The 18,445-nt window shown below is 45.2% G+C and overlaps 2 protein-coding genes across 2 annotated transcripts in view; both read right to left on the reverse strand.

The window, feature by feature from the left end:
- AGBL2 (AGBL carboxypeptidase 2) overlaps window positions 1-5,118 on the reverse strand; it is a 48,474-nt gene extending 43,356 nt beyond the window's left edge. The window contains exons 1-3 of the mRNA XM_049779978.1: window positions 5,044-5,118; window positions 4,600-4,663; window positions 684-821 (exon numbers count right to left, since the gene is read on the reverse strand). Coding sequence (XP_049635935.1) covers window positions 684-821; window positions 4,600-4,663; window positions 5,044-5,079 — 238 coding nt within the window. The 5' untranslated portion in view covers window positions 5,080-5,118. The remainder of the gene's footprint in view (window positions 1-683; window positions 822-4,599; window positions 4,664-5,043) is intronic.
- Window positions 5,119-7,009: 1,891 nt separating this feature from the next.
- FNBP4 (formin binding protein 4) overlaps window positions 7,010-18,445 on the reverse strand; it is a 50,677-nt gene continuing 39,241 nt past the window's right edge. Inside the window, exons 16-17 of the mRNA XM_049779587.1 lie at window positions 15,794-15,951; window positions 7,010-7,971 (exon numbers count right to left, since the gene is read on the reverse strand). Coding sequence (XP_049635544.1) covers window positions 7,881-7,971; window positions 15,794-15,951 — 249 coding nt within the window. The 3' untranslated portion in view covers window positions 7,010-7,880. The remainder of the gene's footprint in view (window positions 7,972-15,793; window positions 15,952-18,445) is intronic.

Genomic DNA, 18,445 nt, shown 5'->3' on the forward strand with positions numbered 1-18,445 from the left:
AGATCATTCACAATGTAGTATATTTGAATTGAAATTGATAATCCCTGTTGGGTCCCATTTACTTCTTTATTGGTTGTTTGTGAATCCACAAAGAGCTCCCAGAATGAGAAATTGATTCCCATCCTCTTGTCCCCTTTTGGGGGGAAATCTTGGTAATATTTATCCGCAGCAAATAATTCACACAGACAGGAGGGTTACGGAATAAAAGATTGGGCGAAAAGACTCCTTTATCAGTCTGCTGCTAGCTCCAAAACACACCTTGAGCCAGCCAGCCAACTCTGGCAAAAGACCCCGAACGCCTGGCACCCAAGCTATTTATTTGGCTCTCAACAGCGCCCCCCACTGGAAGGTCAAGGTGGGACAACAGGCAAAGGATAATCTTATGGAAATATTTTCATATACAACAATCCCAAACACAGCTTTTTGGCTTTTGGGCCACACCCGGTGATGCTCAGGGGTTACTCTTGGCTACGCGCTCAGAAATCCCTCCTGGCTTGGGGGACCATATGGGACACTGGGGATTGAACTCAGGTCCATCCTGGGTCTGCCGCATGCAAGGCAAACTCCCTACCGTCGAGAGAATATTTCTGAGTGTGTGACATCAGAAATTCCTTGGCTTCATTCATACGGTATATGTATGGCTCAAGGCATTGAGGTTTCTGGGGTCACATATAATTACTCACAAAGCAGTGGCTCCTTTCTCAGGTGGTCTGATGATATCAAGTCACTTCCTTCTCCTAAAGAACTATTCAAGAGGTGTCGAGAATTGTTCTTCCAAACAGGCTGATTCCTTGTAGAGTTTGGCAAACTGCGTTTCTGATCTGAGAAGTAATTTAGTCAAAATTGCAGGAAGTTTATTACTGAGATATACTGATCATCAAAACTGAAACTATATATTTTTTTAAATTTTGGGGCCATACGTGGCAATGATCAGGAGTTATTTGTGATTCTGCACTCAGGAATCATTTCTGGTAGTCCTTGGGGGACCAATATAGGATAAAGAGGATTGAAACTAGAAATTGACAGTGTGCAAGGCAAGGGTACAAAGTACAAAGTACCTGCTATACTATCTCTTGAGTCCTTGATAAAACTTTCATTGTCTCCCTCTGCTCCCTAAACTGGTCTTTATAATATATACAAGCTATCATTCAAAGAGTTCCTACTTTCCAACTTACATGCATTAAGACCATGTTCTGCATTTTACAATGAGGGACTTGAAAAGTATGGTGGCTTTATTGAAAATAAAGGGGGGGGGGGCGGAGAGATAGCACAGTGGCGTTTGCCTTGCAAGCAGCCGATCCAGGACCAAAGGTGGTTGGTTCGAATCCCGGTGTCCCATATGGCCTCCCCGTGCCTGCCAGGAGCTATTTCTGAGCAGACAGCCAGGAGTCACCCCTGAGCACCGCCAGGTGTGGCCCAAAAACCAAAAAAAAAAAAAAAAGAAAAGAAAGGGGGGGGGGTTTCGGATGGAAAGACAGCTCAATGGTTGGGCACATGCTTTACAAGCAGGAGGCACAAGGTCCCAGGACCACATATGTTCCCTGAACACTTGGCCACAGAGGCAGCCCTCACTACCCCCCCCCAAAAAAAAAAAAGAAAAAGCAGGGGCCAGATAAATAGCATAAAGGTGGGGCATTTGCCTTGCATGCAGAAGGATGATGGTTTGAGTACCAGTATCCCATATGGTCCCTGAGCCTGCCAGGTGTGACCCCCCAAAAAAAACAACAAAAAGGAAAAAGGAGGGAGCCAGAGAGATAGCATGGAGGTAAGGCCTTTGCCTTGCATGCAGAAGGATAGTGTTTCGAATCCCGCCATCCGATATGGTCCCCTGAGCAATTTCTGAGCATAGAGCCAGGAGTAACCCCTCAGTGCTGCTGATGTGACTACCTCCCTCCCCCCCAAAAAAAGAAAAGAATAAGGAGCCAGAATGATAGTACAGTAGGTAGGGCATTTACCTTGCATATGGCTGACCTAGGTTCAATCCCTAGCTGGAATCATCTCTGAGTGCACAAACAAGAGTAAGCCCTGAGCAACTCTGGGTATGGTCCAAAAACAAAAGAAAAAAGGCTTACAACATCAAAACATCTGCCAATTCCCAGGGAACCTTCAGAGAGCCCTTGCTAAGTGAAGGTGGGTCCTCAGAATGGGACCAAAAGCAGCTTTGTACTCTGCTGAAACTGGTTTTAGTTAAAAAGAATGAGTTACTACTACTAGTTTAGTAGTAAAGCACATAGTTTTACATGATAAGGTTCAGGGTTTAAACCCCCCCCCCCAAAAAAAAAGAGGCTGATGGATTGGATTTTGGGCCACTCAGAGATAATGCCTAGTGGTGCTCGCAGGACCATATGAAACACCGGAGGAGAAACTGGGGTCAGTGTCATGCACGGCTAACACCCTACCCGCTGAATATTATTGCTCTAGCCCCAAAAGAGATCTAAAAAACATGCAATGTCAGAGACACTCTCAACCTTCTGATGCAAAGTCTTTTAATGCAGGAAGCCCAGATTTGGTCTCTAGTATCACATGGTACTCCCTTGACCACCACCATGAGTTGAATGACCCTTGAGTACCAGGCCAGGTGGAACCACTGGTAGGTTACCAGCCAAATCACTAAAATTAGAAAAGTGAGACACATAGATAGTAAAACAACCAAAGCAAACGCTTAATTTCTAAATACCAGGAACATTAAAAAATCAAAATTAGGGCCCGGAGAGATAGCACAGCGGCGTTTGCCTTGCAAACAGCCGATCCAGGACCAAAGGTGGTTGGTTCGAATCCCGGTGTCCCATATGGTCCCCCGTGCCTGCCAGGAGCTATTTCTGAGCAGACAGCCAGGAGTAACCCCTGAGCAATGCCGGGTGTGGCCCAAAAAAACAAAAACAAAAAAAAATCAAAATTAAAAAAAAAAAAGACTATCAAAATTTGGGGTCGAAGCGATAGCACAGCAGTAGGGTATTTGCCTTGCATGCGGCTGACCCAGGACAGAACTCGGTTTGATCCCTGGCATTCCATATGGTCCCCGAGCTAAAAGCAATTTCTGAGCTCATAGGAATAACCTTTAAGTGTCACTGGTGTGGCCCAAAAACCAAAAAAAAAAAAAAAAAAAAAAAAGAATCAAAATTTATAAAGAATACTTTTCTTGGGGCCAGAGAGATAGAATGAAGGTAGGGTGTTTGCCTTGCATGCAGAAGGATGGTGGTTTGAATCCTGGCATCCCATATGGTCCCCCATGCCTGCCAGGAGCGATTTCTGAGCGTAGAGTCAGAAGTAACCCTTGAGCACTGCCAGGTGTGGACCCCCCCCAGCAAAATAATACGTGTGTGTGTGGGGGTGGTGGTGGTGGTAGGAGGCATTCCTGGTGGTGCTCAAGTCTTACTCCTGGTCTGACTCAGGGTTCACTCCTGGTTTGGACCACCAAGGGTACCAGGGATCAAACTTGGGTCGGCTGCATGCAAGGTCCCAGGATACCTTATATAATAACATAAAAAAAAAATAAATTTCTGTATTTGTAAGCAAGAGTAAGTAAGAACTCTTGCCTTGCATATTAAAGGTATAAGTTTCCTCTCTGGCATCACACAGACACACACACAATTGTAAATTGTAAATACTAAAGAGTTAAATAAATATACAGCTAGATTATACTCATAAATTGGGTTTGAGACTCTATTGAAAAGTATTGCGGGCTGGGGCCAGAGCGATGGCACAGGCAGTACAGCATTTGCCTTGCACGTGCTAACCTAGAACCGATTGCGGTTCAATCACCGGTGTCCCATATAGTTCCCCAAAACGGGTGATTTCTAACCACATAGCCAGGCGTGATCCCTGAGTGTCACCAGGTATGGCCCAGAAAACCAAAAAGAAAAAAAAGTATTGGGGGTTGAACTTAGGGTTGGCTGTGTGTAACCCCTTAAGCCCCTCTCTCCAGTCACACAAACATTCCAAATAGTTTGTTGTTTTGGGGTCACACCCAGCAATGCTCAGGGATTACTCCTAGCAGATGTGAGGAGATCATATGTGATACTGGGAACTGTACTTACCCCCAAATTATTTTTATTTTTTGTTTTTGTTATTTTGGGGACACACCCAGTGTTGCTCAGGGTTCACTCTGCACTCGCTTGCAAGGCAAACAAATGTGTTACTTGCTGCTCTAACACTCCAGCCCCTCAAATAATTTCTAACTTTTTTTTTGGGGGGGCACACTGGGTGGTGCTCAGGGGTCACTCCTGGCTCTGTGCTCAGAAATCGCCCCTGGCAAACTGGGGGGGGGAAACTTATGGGATCCGGGATTCAAACCACTATCTGTCTATAGTCTATACTATCCAGCCCCAGGGTCAATTAGTTCTAAAGTTATATAAGCAAGCGCTTCAAGAACCCTTCAATAAGGTGAGAAGACCAAGATACAGAATAGATCTGGATGCCATCTGGTGGCACCTGGTATTACTGGTACAAGGCCACGCAGACCTGGTGAAGCGGCACATGGGTGGGAAAAAGAAAATGATTTGCAGGATTTGTACTGCGGGTGGGTCTGGGGCCAGGAATCTCCTCTGCTGAGCCACTCACCTTCCTGAGCGCCAGAGCAAGGGGAGGAGCGGCGGTTACCTTTAAAGTAGCCATAGTAGCGGAGGTGATGGAACATGAAGTCTTCGTAGGGGTCAGACCGGGTCTGCAAGGCAAGGAAGGCCTGGTTCACCAGGGAGTCCCCTAAATTTAACTCCTCCCGCAAAACGGAAGGCAATTCCCAGCCCGAATTTAATCTTTGTTTTTGTTTTGTTTTATTTTTTGGGGTCACACCCAGCTCAGGGGTTTACTCCTGGCTCTGCTCTCAGAAATCAATTTGCTCCCTGGCAGGCTTGGAGGACCTCATATGGGATGTCAGGATTCGAACCACCGCCTGTCCTGGATCAGCTGCTTGTAAGGCAAACGCCCTACCTCTGTGCTATCTCTCCGGGGCCCCCCGAATTTAATCTTGGGGATGGGTCCACCTTCGGATTCCTTAGCTTTGTGGGGGGGCGGTCCTGGTCCTGGGGCGAGGCTGGTACTAACCTCCGGCTTTAGCTCTTTTTCCAGTGCTGAGAACATGTTACTGTCGCATGGTCCAGCCAAAGTCCCTGATTCAGTGGTGCGAGCCCCCTGGGCCCCAAGGTCTCCCCGATTTTCCAAAACAGCGGGTTTACTGCGGAGAGGCTGGAAACACACAGCATGGCAAGTGAGACAAGCTTTTGGGGGGGCGGTGTTAGCCCTTCATGGACCCCCCATATTTCCACTCTGCCCGCCCTGCTCCTTCTGGCCGACTCCCCTCATTTTAGACAAGCCAGGGCCGGCCTGGGGAAGCACCCCAAGAGAAGCCCACCTGAGGAGCGAGGGCCGGGGTGGCTCCCAGCCATTGCTTCCCCGCGAGCCGGGCCCCGAGCGGGCCTCATGCTGCTTCCCTCGGGGAGAGAAGCCCAGCGGGTCTCCGCGAAAGGGAGGGAGGAACCCCTAGTGGAAAGCCAAGCCAAGCCGGGGCCCCCCGAAAACGGAGTCCAGGGTGCGGTGGCGAACGAAGGGCGGTTTCCCAAAGGCCCACAGACTCCTGGGGCTGAGGGGAGGGGTGTGCACGCCCTCGGGGCAGCAGGGCTTGCTCGGCGGGAGGTCTCTCCCCCGCACTGCAGGTGCAGAGGCGCACCCCGGCCGCCCGCCCGCTCGCTCAGCCGCCACCGCTTCCTGCGCGGACCCCGGTCGCCTAGCAACGCGGGCGGAAGTGGAGGGGCGGGACGGACGGGCACTTCCGGGGAGGCCCTGCGGTTCCTATGGGGAACTCTGGAGGTTGCAAGTTTCTTCCCTTTAACTCGGTATTTGCAACCCAACTTCCAAAGGACTCATGAGTACTAAGTATACTGATGCCTGAATGACGCCTCCCAAGCTAGTCTGGCCAGCCCAAGCGAGCTCACTTCTTCTGACCTCCTTCTCTTTCTATTACATCCCCAGAGATAGAACTGAAAAGTTTGATCCTCGTGATCCCACATGGTCCCCTGAGCCTGCCCAGTGGTAGTTTCTGAGCACAAATACAGGAGTAACCCCTGAGCCACCGGGTATAAACTCCAAACCATCATCCCCTCAAAAAGAAAGTGCGTTAAAACCAAACATTGGGACCGGAGAGAAAGCATGGAGGTAAGGCGTTTGCCTTGTAAGCACAAGGACGGTGGTTCGAATCCCTATGGTCCCCCAAGCCTGCTGGGGGCGATTTCTGAGCATAGAGCCAGGAATAACCCCTGAGCGCTGCCGGGTGTGACTCCCCCCCCCCCAAAAAAAAAAAAAACCAAAAAAATCTGGAGAAACTCAAACATTGTCCTTTCCAATGATCAAACCAAGATTTTTAACGGGTCAGAGATAGTACAGCAGGTAGGGCGGCTAGCGCCTCATGAACCACACCCCCTACCCTTATCCTCCCAAATAGCAGAAAAAGGAATTAGTCCTCGTCTGGGTGTGGCTCCTAAATGAAAAAATTTGACACCACGTGGATCCCTGAGCGCTGCAGTGTGGCTCCCTCCCACCAAAAGTCTTGGGGGTCCCCAAGGAGCAGCAAAATGAATATTTAAAATGCATAGCACTGCAAATACAATTTTTTTTTTTTTGGTTTTTGGGCCACACCCAGCAGTGCTCAGGGGTTACTCCTGGGGACCATATGGGACACCAGGATTCGAACCAACCACCTTAGGTCCTGGATCGGCTGCTTGCAAGGCAAACACCGCTGTGCCCAGCAAATACAATCTTGAGGTCAAATTCCTGCAGTGAACCTAAGTACCCTATTGATTTCTACATAAGAAATCTGCCAGACATAGCATCACAAGAAGTGAGACTACAGCAAGCACAACTAAAAAGCCATGTATATTGTTGCATGGTCAATAAATGAGACCTCTTGCACACCTGAAAGCACAAGCAGAATGTGAGCCTCAAACGACGGGACTGGGAGGCAGAAAGTCATTACATAATCGTTTACTAATAACAGCTATAGAAAAGTAAAAACAAATAAGAAGTATAAAAAAAGCTTTATTAGTGAATATATACAAATTTACATGGTCAGAAACTGGAGAAATACAAAGAGTTTTAAAATACAATTTGCCTTTTCTTCAGTTTAAAGTGACTTTTACCTGATTGTGATATAATAGAAAATTCAGAACAGTAAACTGCTTTTTAAATACTGGAATTTTATGGAGAATACATTCACACATAGAAGGGAGGTGGATCTAGGGGTAAGGTAAGACAATGGAGACATCAATACATAAAATGGCTTACATTCACAGCCACATACAAGAGGAGAGACTCAAGGCTCTGTCTGAGTGCTAGTTGCTGCTCTTGTCCACCAAATGTCAACTATTCCACTGTGTGAAAGGTCTGAGCTGTTTGTTCTAGAACTGGTGAGATAAGACAGAGGTGGCCCCTGGGTGGGCACAAGGTGAACAAAGTGCCATACCTCAGCACTTCTGGGATGGCGAAGAGGTCAGCAAGAGATCCTGATAACCCGTAAAACACGGTCAAATGCAAAGCTGCCTTAATTGCACTTGTTTCGGAGAAGTTAATGAGGGTGCCATATTAAGAATTTAAAAAGCTCTAGTGAAAGCAAGAATTTTTGGTCACTCATTCCCCGAGGTGTCACTACTAGACAGCTGTTCAAACTGCTGAGCGTAACAGACAGGAACCGCTGAGCTGGCCAGTGAGAATCAAGGCAGCCAGGCCAAAGCACTCCATCATCTTATCTTTCAGCAAAACAAAACTTACATTTCACAAAATGTGAAAGTTCTTATCCAGGAAGCTCTTATGTTCTCCCTAGTAACATTTATAGTTTATTGACAAGTAAAACTGGTTAAGACTCTGAACTGAACATAAACTAGGGGGAAAATTTAACTGTTTGGTGTCATTTTTCTTCTCTTTAGTCTTGCTCGCCAATCTTCAGGAAGGGCTTCAAAATTAGCATTCCTTTCTGCCATGCCACTGCAAAAACAAAATACAGGTTATTTTAGTGCAAAGTAAAAGAATGAAAGCATTTCATTCTCAGGGCACAGAGGGTAGGTAGGGTGCTTGCCTTGCATACACAGCTAACCCAAGTTCGATTCCCAGAATCCCCTATGTTCCCAAGCACAGGAGTGATTCCTGAGTGCAGAGCCAGGAGTAAACCCAGAGCACTGCCAGATGTGGCCCATAAAAACAAAAACAAAAACAAGAGAGAGAGCGAGAGCGAGAGAGAGAGAGAGAGAGAGAGAGAGAGAGAGAGAGAGAGAGAGAGAGAGAGAGAGAATTTCATTCTCAAGCAAAAATCCTTAGTGAAAACACAAATAAAACACCAAGATTTCATTTATGTTCACAAAACTGCTTGAAGTACCTTCAAATTTTTCCTTTTTTGTACTCAATCTGTGGTACAATGAAACCCTACCCCCATCTTCCGCCTTAAACTTACCTGAGGGTAAGTAAGCCCAGCCCATTTCTGTGAGGGGTCCTTGGTAGGTAACAAAAGGACTGCCTCAGGGGCAGGAAGGGGATTGAGAGAGGATGGGGGGTGGTGGATTAAGAGAGATTAAGGAAGAGAGAAGGAGGAGTGCTGGCAGGATAGAGTTATGAGACAAGTTTAAGTGCAGGGCTGACTATGGAGCCAGTGTAAAAGGTTTAAGTACAGGAGCCACACATGGTGAGTAGGGCCTTGAATAAAGCTTCATGTGTCCTGAAACCTGATTGATGTCTTTTCCTCGAGGCTACCCTGAACCCTCACACCTGCTAGCTGGAGTTGCATGTGCATGGCCAGGGCCAGCAGAGAAAGGCCCCTCCATCCATCACCACCCAGGACTATAATTAATGCTTTTCAACAGTACAAGAAGACTGCAAGGAGCAGAGAACCAAGCCTGGGAACTCCAGCACACAACAGAATCTCTAGTCTTAGCACTACTCCCTCTGCACTCTTCAGATTTGCTGCGAGGTGGGGGGAGTAGGAATTGAGTTCTTACATGGGGTGCCAGAGATCAAACCCAGGTCAGCCATCTGCAAGGAAAGCACCTTACCAACAGCACTACTGTACCAAGTGTACATCTATTTTTATTTTTCTTAGTTTTGAAGCCACACTTGGTAATGCTCAGAGGTTACTCCTGGCTCTGCACTTAGGAATTGTTCCTGGTGGGCTCAGGGGACCAAACTCAGGCAAACACATTACCTGCTGTACTATAATAATAGCTCTAGTCCCTTAGCGTGTTCGTGGACCACATGGAATTGAACTCAGGCTGATAGTGCAAGGCAAGTGCTCTACCATTGTGCTATTGCTCTGACCCTGACATTAGTTTTTAATAAAAAATACCTTTAAATTTTTCTCACTCTGTAGGAGTTTTAGACCCTTAAGACAGATTTAATCGGCAATATAACATCAGAAACCTCTGGACCTAATGACTTTGAGATTCTCAGTTCTAACTTTCGTAAAAAGACATGTCTTGAATAGCACAATAGATTCTAATTATGAAGGAAGAATTAATGAGAAAAATCCCTAACTGTACTGAGATATATTTTCCCAAAGATTATAAACCAAACTTGAAAAGACTTGCAACAGGGTTCCTAGAGGGGCCGGGCGGTGGCGCTGGAGGTAAGGTGCCTGCCTTGCCTGCGCTAGCCTAGGACGGACCGAGGTTCGATCCCCTGGCGTCCCATATGGTCCCCCAAGAAGCCAGGAGCAACTTCTGAGCGCATAGCCAGGAGTAACCCCTGAGCGTCACAGGGTGTGGCCCAAAAACCAAAAACAAAACAAAACAAAACAAAACAAAAAAAAAAAAAAACAGGGTTCCTAGGATAACTGCACAATAAAGTGCCTTGTCTTTCCATGGTACCACCCCATCCGTAGTCCCCCAGACTGCTGGTTTGGGATAGCCGCGTGCCAAATAAAGTATAATGAAAGGAAACTAAACTCTGAAGTATCCAAAAAAACAATCAAATGTGTATCTAAGCTATCACCAAACAATAAAAAAGGCGTAGACAGTAGGGAAAATACAAGTTTAGATTTTATGATTCTAATTTTTTAACCATTTTAAAAAATATTTACATTTTATTTCTTTTCTTCACTATTTTCTTTTTTTTTAAGTATATTTAATGGGGCCAGAGTAGTGGCGCAAGTGGTAAGATGTTTGCCTTGCTTGAACTAGCCTAAGATGGACCGTGGTTAGATCCGCTGGCATCCCATAAGGTCCCCCAAGCCAGGGGCGATTTCTGAGCGCATAGCCAGGAGTAACTCCTGAGCATCACCGGGTATGGCCCACTCCCCCAATATATAATAAGCATGATTAAAGACATGGTTGTAGTTGGGTTTCAGTCAAAAGAACACCCCCCCTTTCACCAGTAAAACACTCCCATCAATGCCCCCATCTCCCTCCTCTCCCTGCCTGTAATCAAGACAGGAATTGTACTCTCACTCATCATTGTCATAATAGTTGTTAGGGTAGTTATTTTCCTAACTGCTTCATATTGTGAGCTGGTCCTTCCAGCCCTCATCTCTATTGTCTCTGTATTACAATATTATCTTTTATTTTTCTTAAATCCCAGAGCTGAAGACTATTCTGTATCTGTCGCTCTCCCTCTGACTCACTCAGCATAATAGGTTCCATGCCCATCCATGAGTAAGAAAATTTCATGACTCCATCTCTCCAGATGGCTGCATAGTATTCCATTATGTATATGAACCAAAGTTTCTTTAGCCACTTTTTGATCATTCTAATCATTTTTATTATAAAACTCATTTTTGGGGCTAGCGTGAGAGCAGTATATGGGCCAGAACAATAGTACAGTGGAAAAGGTGCTTGCCTTGCTAGTAGCCAATCCTGGTTCAATCCCCAGCATCCCATATGGTCCCCTGAGCATGATCAGTTGTGATTCTTTTTCTTGGTTTTTGGGTCACACCCGGCAAGGCTCAGGGGTTACTACTGGCAGGCACAGGGGATGAAACAAGATGCTGGGATTTGAATCACTGTCTGTCCTGGATCAGCTGCAAGGCAAAATATGCCCTACTGTTGTGCTATCTCTTTGTTGTGCTTTCCCTTTAGTTGTGATTCCTCGAATGCAAAGCCCAGAGTAACCTGAGCATTGTCAGTAACACCCCCCACCCCAACAACTGAGTTATTTTTTATTTTAAGGTAGGGGCCCTCCTTAGCAGTGTTCAGACCCAGGGGCTGATTCATAATTGGCAAACAGGGTTGAAGTTCAATGCTTAGGTCTACCAATTTGAGCCTACTCTTGCCCAGTGGAACCCAATTAGTGCTACAGAAAAGCCATGAATGTTGGGCTTTAAATTTAAGTTCCGTGATACTGAGCCATCCCCTTAGTCTTGTTAAGTTCTGTCATATTATTTTTGTTTACTGGTTGTTAGGTTTTTTTTTTTTTTTTCTTGGAGGGGAGCTATACTCAGGACTTACTTCTGACTCTGCACTAAGTGATCACTCCTATCGATGCTCAGAGGACTATAAGTGATGCTGAGATCAAATCCAGGCTCTTACTGGACATTTACACAAACACACACACACACACAAAGGCATCAAATTCCTTTCCTTTTCCTTAAAATTTTTCTTTTTGACCTCTGAGTCACACCTCAAGAGTGCTCAGATCTTTTTTTTTTTTTTTTTTTTTGGTTTTTGGGCCACACCCGGTGACGCTCAGGGGTTACTCCTGGCTATGCGCTCAGAAGTCGCTCCTGGCTTGGGGGACCATATGGGACGCCGGGGGATCGAACCGCGGTCCGTCCTGGGCTAGCGCAGGCAAGGCAGGCACCTTACCTCCAGCGCCACCGCCCGGCCCCGAGTGCTCAGATCTTATTGTTGGTTTTACATCCAGGGAGCACTCCTGGTGACTTGCTACTGTGATTATCTCATTGAAGACACATTTGTGGTCAATTTACTGAAGAGTTCTTACTTATTTTGACAAATTTGGGTTCTTAAATAACTTTAGAGATCTTTCTTTAATCCACTATTTTTGGAAATGATTATAAAATACGATTTTAATTTTATTTTAAGTTTTTTTCATTTTGGGGCCACAGCCAGTGGTGCTCAGGTTTCACTCCTGGAGGGACTATGGGGAACACATGGGTCCTGGGAATTGAGTCTCGGTTGGAAAAATGCAAGAACTGCTTGTATATTGTGCCTGTTATATTGCTCTGGACCACTTAACTTTTTACATGTAGCTATACAATTTCCAAAAACATCCACTGAAGATATTTTCTTTGCTCTATCTCATATACTCAACACCATTTTCATAGATTAGCTGACCATAAACACTAGAGTTTAAACACAGCACTATCATTTCTGTTCCATTGGTCTGCAGAGCTGTCACCCAGATTTGTAGCATACTTCAAATTTGGGGGATACAATGCCTTCCATTCTTTTTGTTCTCTTTGAATAGCTCAGGCTATTTGGAGCCTTTTTTTTTTTTTTTTTGGGGGGGGGCCCACACCCGGCGGTGCTCAGGGGTTACTCCTGGCTGTCTGCTCAGAAATAGCTCCTGGCAGGCATGGGGAACCATATGGGACACCAGGATTCGAACCAACCACCTTAGGTCCTGGTTCGGCTGCTTGCAAGGCAAACGCCGCTGTGCTATCTCTCCGGGCCCTATTTGGAGCCTTATGGCTTCATACATTATTAGTATTAGTAGAATGTATTTATGGGCCATACCTGGCGATGCTCAGGGGTTATTCAAGAAGTGTTCAGGGGACCATATGGGATGCCGAGAATCACCCCCAGATTGGCTGTACACAACGGAAATGTATTGGTATCACTCCAGGCTTATTTTTAATAGTTTTATCCCAAGTCTTTGGAAAAAGTCTTTGAATTTTAATAGATACTGCACAAAATTTACAGAGTACCTTAGCCATGTGTTATATTTTTCACTATATAAGTCTTTCATCTCCCTTCTAAGAGGATTTCTAGGTAATGTTTGGGACATCATTTTAAAAGGTATAATCTTTAAAATTTTTTTAGTTCATTGTGTATAGTAATAACAACAGATTTTTGTTGTTGTTGTTTGGCCACACCAGGTGACACTCAGATTACTCCTGGCTATGCGGTCAGAAATCGCTACTGGCTTGGGTGGACCATATGGGACTCCGGGGATCAAATCCAGTCCTGGGCAGCTGTCTGCAAGGCAAACGCCCTACTGCTGTTCTATCACTCCAGCCCCAGATTTTTGTGTTTGTTTTTTGTTTTTAGATTCATTTATTTGACATTAAAGAACTGCATAAGGGCCCAGAAAGATAGCAGAGCGGCATTTGCCTTGCAAGCAGCTGATCCAGGACCAAAGGTGGTTGGTTCGAATCCCGGTATCCCATATGGTCCCCCGTGCCTGCCAGGAGCTATTTCTGAGCAGTCAGCCAGGAGTAACCCCTGAGCAAGGCCAGGTGTGGCCCAAAAACAAAAACAAAAAACTGCTTTAAAGAATTACATTCTCATACTACTTGAACACATCATTCAAAATAATTATGGGATGGAGTCCAGAAAAAAATGAAAAAAAAACCAAACACCTTGTACAGAAAGTTTTCGTGCTTCAAATCTCACTGAATCTAGTATTACTGATCGTGCATTTTATGATCCTTGGCTTCTTCCAAATCATTTCTTTGACTAATCGTTTCACGCCAGTTTTGATCTTGATTTGCCTCCTCACTCGAGGATCAGTAACGGTCTTCGGAGCATCATGGAAGGAGGGGGCGGAGAGTTCGGCAGCCGTGGAATGAGGCATGGTATTTTGTGTGTTTATTTTGTAACCAGCCATCTTAGTGAATTGGGTTTATTTTGTGTCTTTGGGCTACATCCACCAATGGTTCTGTGATGAGGAGTAACTGTTGGTAATGCTCCAAGAGTTATAGTATGCTGGGGATTGATCTTGGGCCAATTTGTATAAGGCAAGCTCTGTACCTCATACCAGCTATACTATCTTTGGTCCGAGTTTATTTCTAGGAATATTTTGGTGAAGTGTTTTAAGAATTTTCACTGCATAGTATCTGGTTCTCTGCAAATATTGATAGTTTGTTTCCAAGTGGATTCCTCTGATACCTTTTCATGTCTTACTGTTGTATACTGTGATAAGGACTTGCAAAACTGTTGGTGACAGTTGACATACTTGCCTTGTACCTAATCTTGGGTACGGCAAACTTTCGGTTTTTTCTCATTTGAGTATGATAATGTATAGCCATTAAATCTCTCGAAGTATATTCTTTCTTTTTTTTTGTTTTTGGGCCACACTGATGACTCTCAGGGGTTACTTATGCTATACGCTCAGAAATCACTCCTGGCTTGGGGGACTATATGGGATACCAGGGATCGAACCCAGGTCCTGGGTCAGTTGAGTGCCCAAGACAAATGCCCTACCATTGTGCTATCACTTCAGCCCCCACTGTCTTTTTTTCTTTTTTTTAGGTTTTTGGGCCACACCCGGTGATGCTTGGGTGTTACTCCTGGCTATGCACTTCGAAGTCGCTCCTGGCTTGGGGGACCATATGGGACATCGGGGATCAAACCTCGGTCCGTCCTAGGCTAGCACTGGCAAGGCAGACACCTTACCTCTAAGCGCCACCACGCCGACCCGTCTTTATGAGATTGGTCTACTAAAAATTTCTGGTAACTCTTGGTTTAATCTTGAGAATTCTTTCCTTTCTTTCAGGTTCTCTAACTTGGTAGCAATAAGTTGTTCAGAGTAACCTCTGAATTTTTCTGGTGGGCCAGAGTGATAGTACACTAGATAAGGTGTCTGCCCTGTACTTGATTGACCCAGGTTAAATAAGGCACCGCTTATGGTCTCCCGAACCTGCCGGAAGTGATCCGTGTGTGCAGAGCCAGGAAGCACAGCTTAGAGTGGCCGCTCTGATCCTGTTCATTTTTTTTTTCTTTTCTTCTTAGTGAGTCTAGCTGATTCCTGATTTTGTTGACATTTTGTATTGTTTTCTTTATCATTAATTTTCACATTAATTATTTGGTTTTTGGGCCACACCTAGTGACACTCAGGGGTTACTCCTGGCTATGCGCTCAGAAATCGCTCCTGGCTTGGGGGACTATATGGGATGCCGGGTGATCGAACTGTGGTCTGGCCAAGGCTAGCGCAGGCAAGGCAGGCACCTTACCTCTAGCGCCACCGCGCCGGTCCCCACTTTAATTTTTATTATCTCCTGACTTCTATTTTATTAAGGACTTATTTGCTTTCCATTTCTAGTTTTGTTTTGTTTTTCAAATTTTTAAGTACGAGGTTAGTTTGTTGATTTGAGACCTTCCTTTTTTGGTGTGCAACTAAGTTATAAATCTTCCACTTATGGGGCTGTAGCATAGCAGTAGGGTGCTTGCCTTACAAGCAGCCAATCCAGGACTGACGGCGGTTCAAATCCCGGCATCCCAAGTGGTCCCCTGTGTCTGCCAGGAGTAACCTCTGAGCGCTGACGGGTATGAGCACTATAAACAAACAAATCTTCGACCTATAACTGCTTTTGCTGTGTCCCACAGATTCTGGTAACGTGGCTTCAATTTTGTGGCTTTGTATTTTAAAAAGACAGTTGGTATGGTTTCTATTTTTCTGATCTGTATGGACGTTCAGTCATGACAAGTATCTTTTCAAGTTCTGGTAGGTGGTTTCTTCATTTCTGTTTTAAAGTCTCTTATGAATTCCTCTTTGATCCAATTGCTATTCACAGTTATTTAGCTTGATTTAACTCGGGTTGGCTGCATGCTTACCCACTGTACCACCACCCTTGAATTTAACAACAACAGATTTTTTAAAAGGTACAACAACTCAAATTATTTATGGTATTCCTACTTTCTATTACCTGACCAGCTGTTGCTGTTTCCATTCTTCAATACGCTTCTGAGCAGTCGATTCCCGGTCCTCTTCACTAGAACTAGAGTTCTCCTCTTCATCTAACTCACGCTGGATACTCTGCCACTTTTTTACCAGAGAAGGCATTTTAGTTTTGCTCTTCTTCGTCTGTAACAAAAGCAAAGGAATATATAAAATAGGAAATGGGCCTACTATATAAGACCTTCAGTTTAATCTAATAATAAGAACTTTTAGAGACAGGGCTGAGAAATGGAGAACTGAAAAGATAAGAGAGTATAAGGGGGTTTAGTTTGTCTTGCACGGGGCTGACCAGGTTTAACCTCCACCCCCCAAATGTTCCTTGAATAGAGGTAGGTGTAATCCCTAAGCACCATAATATGTGATCCTTAAATTAAAAAGTAAAACTTCGGGGCTGGAGAGATAGCACAGTGGTAAGGCGTTTGCCTTCATGCAGCCGACCCGGGGTGAACCTGAGTTTGATGGTCCCTTATGCCACCAGGAGTAACTTCTGAGAGCAGAGCCAGGAGTAACTCCTGAGCATTGCTGGGCGTGGCCCCCAAACACAACAAAACAAAAAGTAAAACTTCACAAGTACAACATCAAGGATGAACAGTGATGATAGGCAATTTGATTATTTTTGCTTTTTTGCCTTTTGGACCATACCTGGCAATGGTCAGGACTCACTCCTGGTGGGTTTGGAGAACCAGACAAGTTGCCAGGGATCAGTCCCAGGTCAGTCATGTGCAAGGCACAAGTGCTCTACCCACTTATACTATCACTCTGACCTATATTCATTTGATTTGGGGCCATACCAGGCAGTGCTCAGTATGCTGTCCTGGATCACTAGGGATCACTCCTGGTGGTGTTTGGCTATCATAAGGTGCTAGAAAAATGAACATGGTCAGCTGTGTGCAAGGCAAATGCGCTCGCTACCTGCTGTCCTATCACTAAGGCCTGATTTACCTTTTTTAGGTGAAGTCACTAGTAGTGCTCAGGGGAGTCATAAAATACATGGGATCAAACACAGGGCTTAAAACTTACTAGCTAAAGCAGTCAAACTTAAATTCCCATAGGAAAATGAAAAGTGCTGGTATGTTAGCCCTAGTTCATGTATTAAAGGTCTCAAGGCAACTATCAGTTCAGCATGCCCAGAAATGTGCAACAAACAATCCTTTCACCTGTTGTAGCTCAGGAATGACAGGTTTTTCTGTCAGAGTTTAATAGAACAAAAACAGGTAGAAAGGGGAGCCAGGGTCTTACAGCAATCCCATTCAGAAAGTTCAGCCAGGGGCCCTTGTGGTGGTGCGAGAGGTAAGGTGTCTGCCTTGCCAGCGCTAGCCTAGGACGGACCGAGGTTCGATCCCCCGGTGTCCCATATAGTCCCCCAAGCCAGGAGCGACTTCTGAGCGCATAGCCAGGAGTAACCCCTGAGCATTACCAGGTATGGCCCAAAAACCAAAAACCAAATAAAAAGAAAGTTCAGCCAAGCCCTCAATACAAATGCCAATACCATCCAATCAATAACTAACTCCTCACACCCCTACAATATTCTAGCAAGTGTTCTTATGAGCCCAAGGCAATGTCTTTTCAATTTGACAAAGGAGTTTCTAATAGAGGTCCCTTTGCTTTTAAAGTGATATATCCCTTTTAGGGGATCGATCTGTTCTGAGTCTCCATACCTATATTCCACTCCTCACCTATTAGCTAAGTTTCCAAGATTATACTAAAAAATGTCTTACTTAATCATCCTATCCAACAATCCCCTGGGAGGTGCCGAAAAAAGATAAAAGGCCTATGTGGGATAAGACTTCCCCCTCTGAGGTCTCTGCCTTGTGTACTATGACTTACCACAAACTTACTACTCTACTCTCTTGTGTAAGCACCTTGCTATCTGGTAAATTTTTTTTTTTTACCAATTTGCCTTCACTCATGTCCCTGGGGACTCAGCCCTTTAAAATCTCCCTTTATTAGCTATATATTCCTGCACATGAATTATCTCCTCAACCACAATAGATTACTTAAAAGTGAATATAAGGGCCGGGCGGTGGCGCTGGAGGTAAGGTGCCTGCCTTGCCTGCGCTAGCCTAGGACGGACCGCAGTTCGATCCCCCGGCGTCCCATATGGTCCCCCAAGCCAGGAGCGACTTCTGAGCGCATAGCCAGGAGTAACCCCTGAGTGTCACCGGGTATGGCCCAAAAACCAAAAAAAAAAAAAAAAAAGTGAATGTAAAATAAATAAATAAAAATGAGACTTCAGAGGTGCAAGAGACCAGAAACGTATGCTTTGAATGTGTCAGACTTTGATTCAGTCTCCACCCATGGTACCCTTAGTATCATTGGGCGTGGCTCAGGTATTTACAGTACAGCAACTTGATCCTAGTACTAAACCCTCCAAATCAGCAGAATATTACTAGGCCCAGCTCCCAAGACCCTTTAGAAATGCTTGGAGGCTTCTGTCCCCTACCCACTGGAAAAAGGGGATACACTTCACATAAACAGTGTGAAGTGTATAAGTCCTTTTAGGATACCACCTAATATGCCAACAAAGCCATTATGCAGAGCTAGAAGAAGAAAACAGGGGTCAAAGAAATAGCACAGCAGTAGGGCGTTTGATTGCATGCAGCCAACCCGGCAGGGACCT

Source organism: Suncus etruscus, chromosome 9, assembly GCF_024139225.1.
Source record: "Suncus etruscus isolate mSunEtr1 chromosome 9, mSunEtr1.pri.cur, whole genome shotgun sequence".
NCBI classification, from domain to species: domain Eukaryota; kingdom Metazoa; phylum Chordata; class Mammalia; order Eulipotyphla; family Soricidae; genus Suncus; species Suncus etruscus.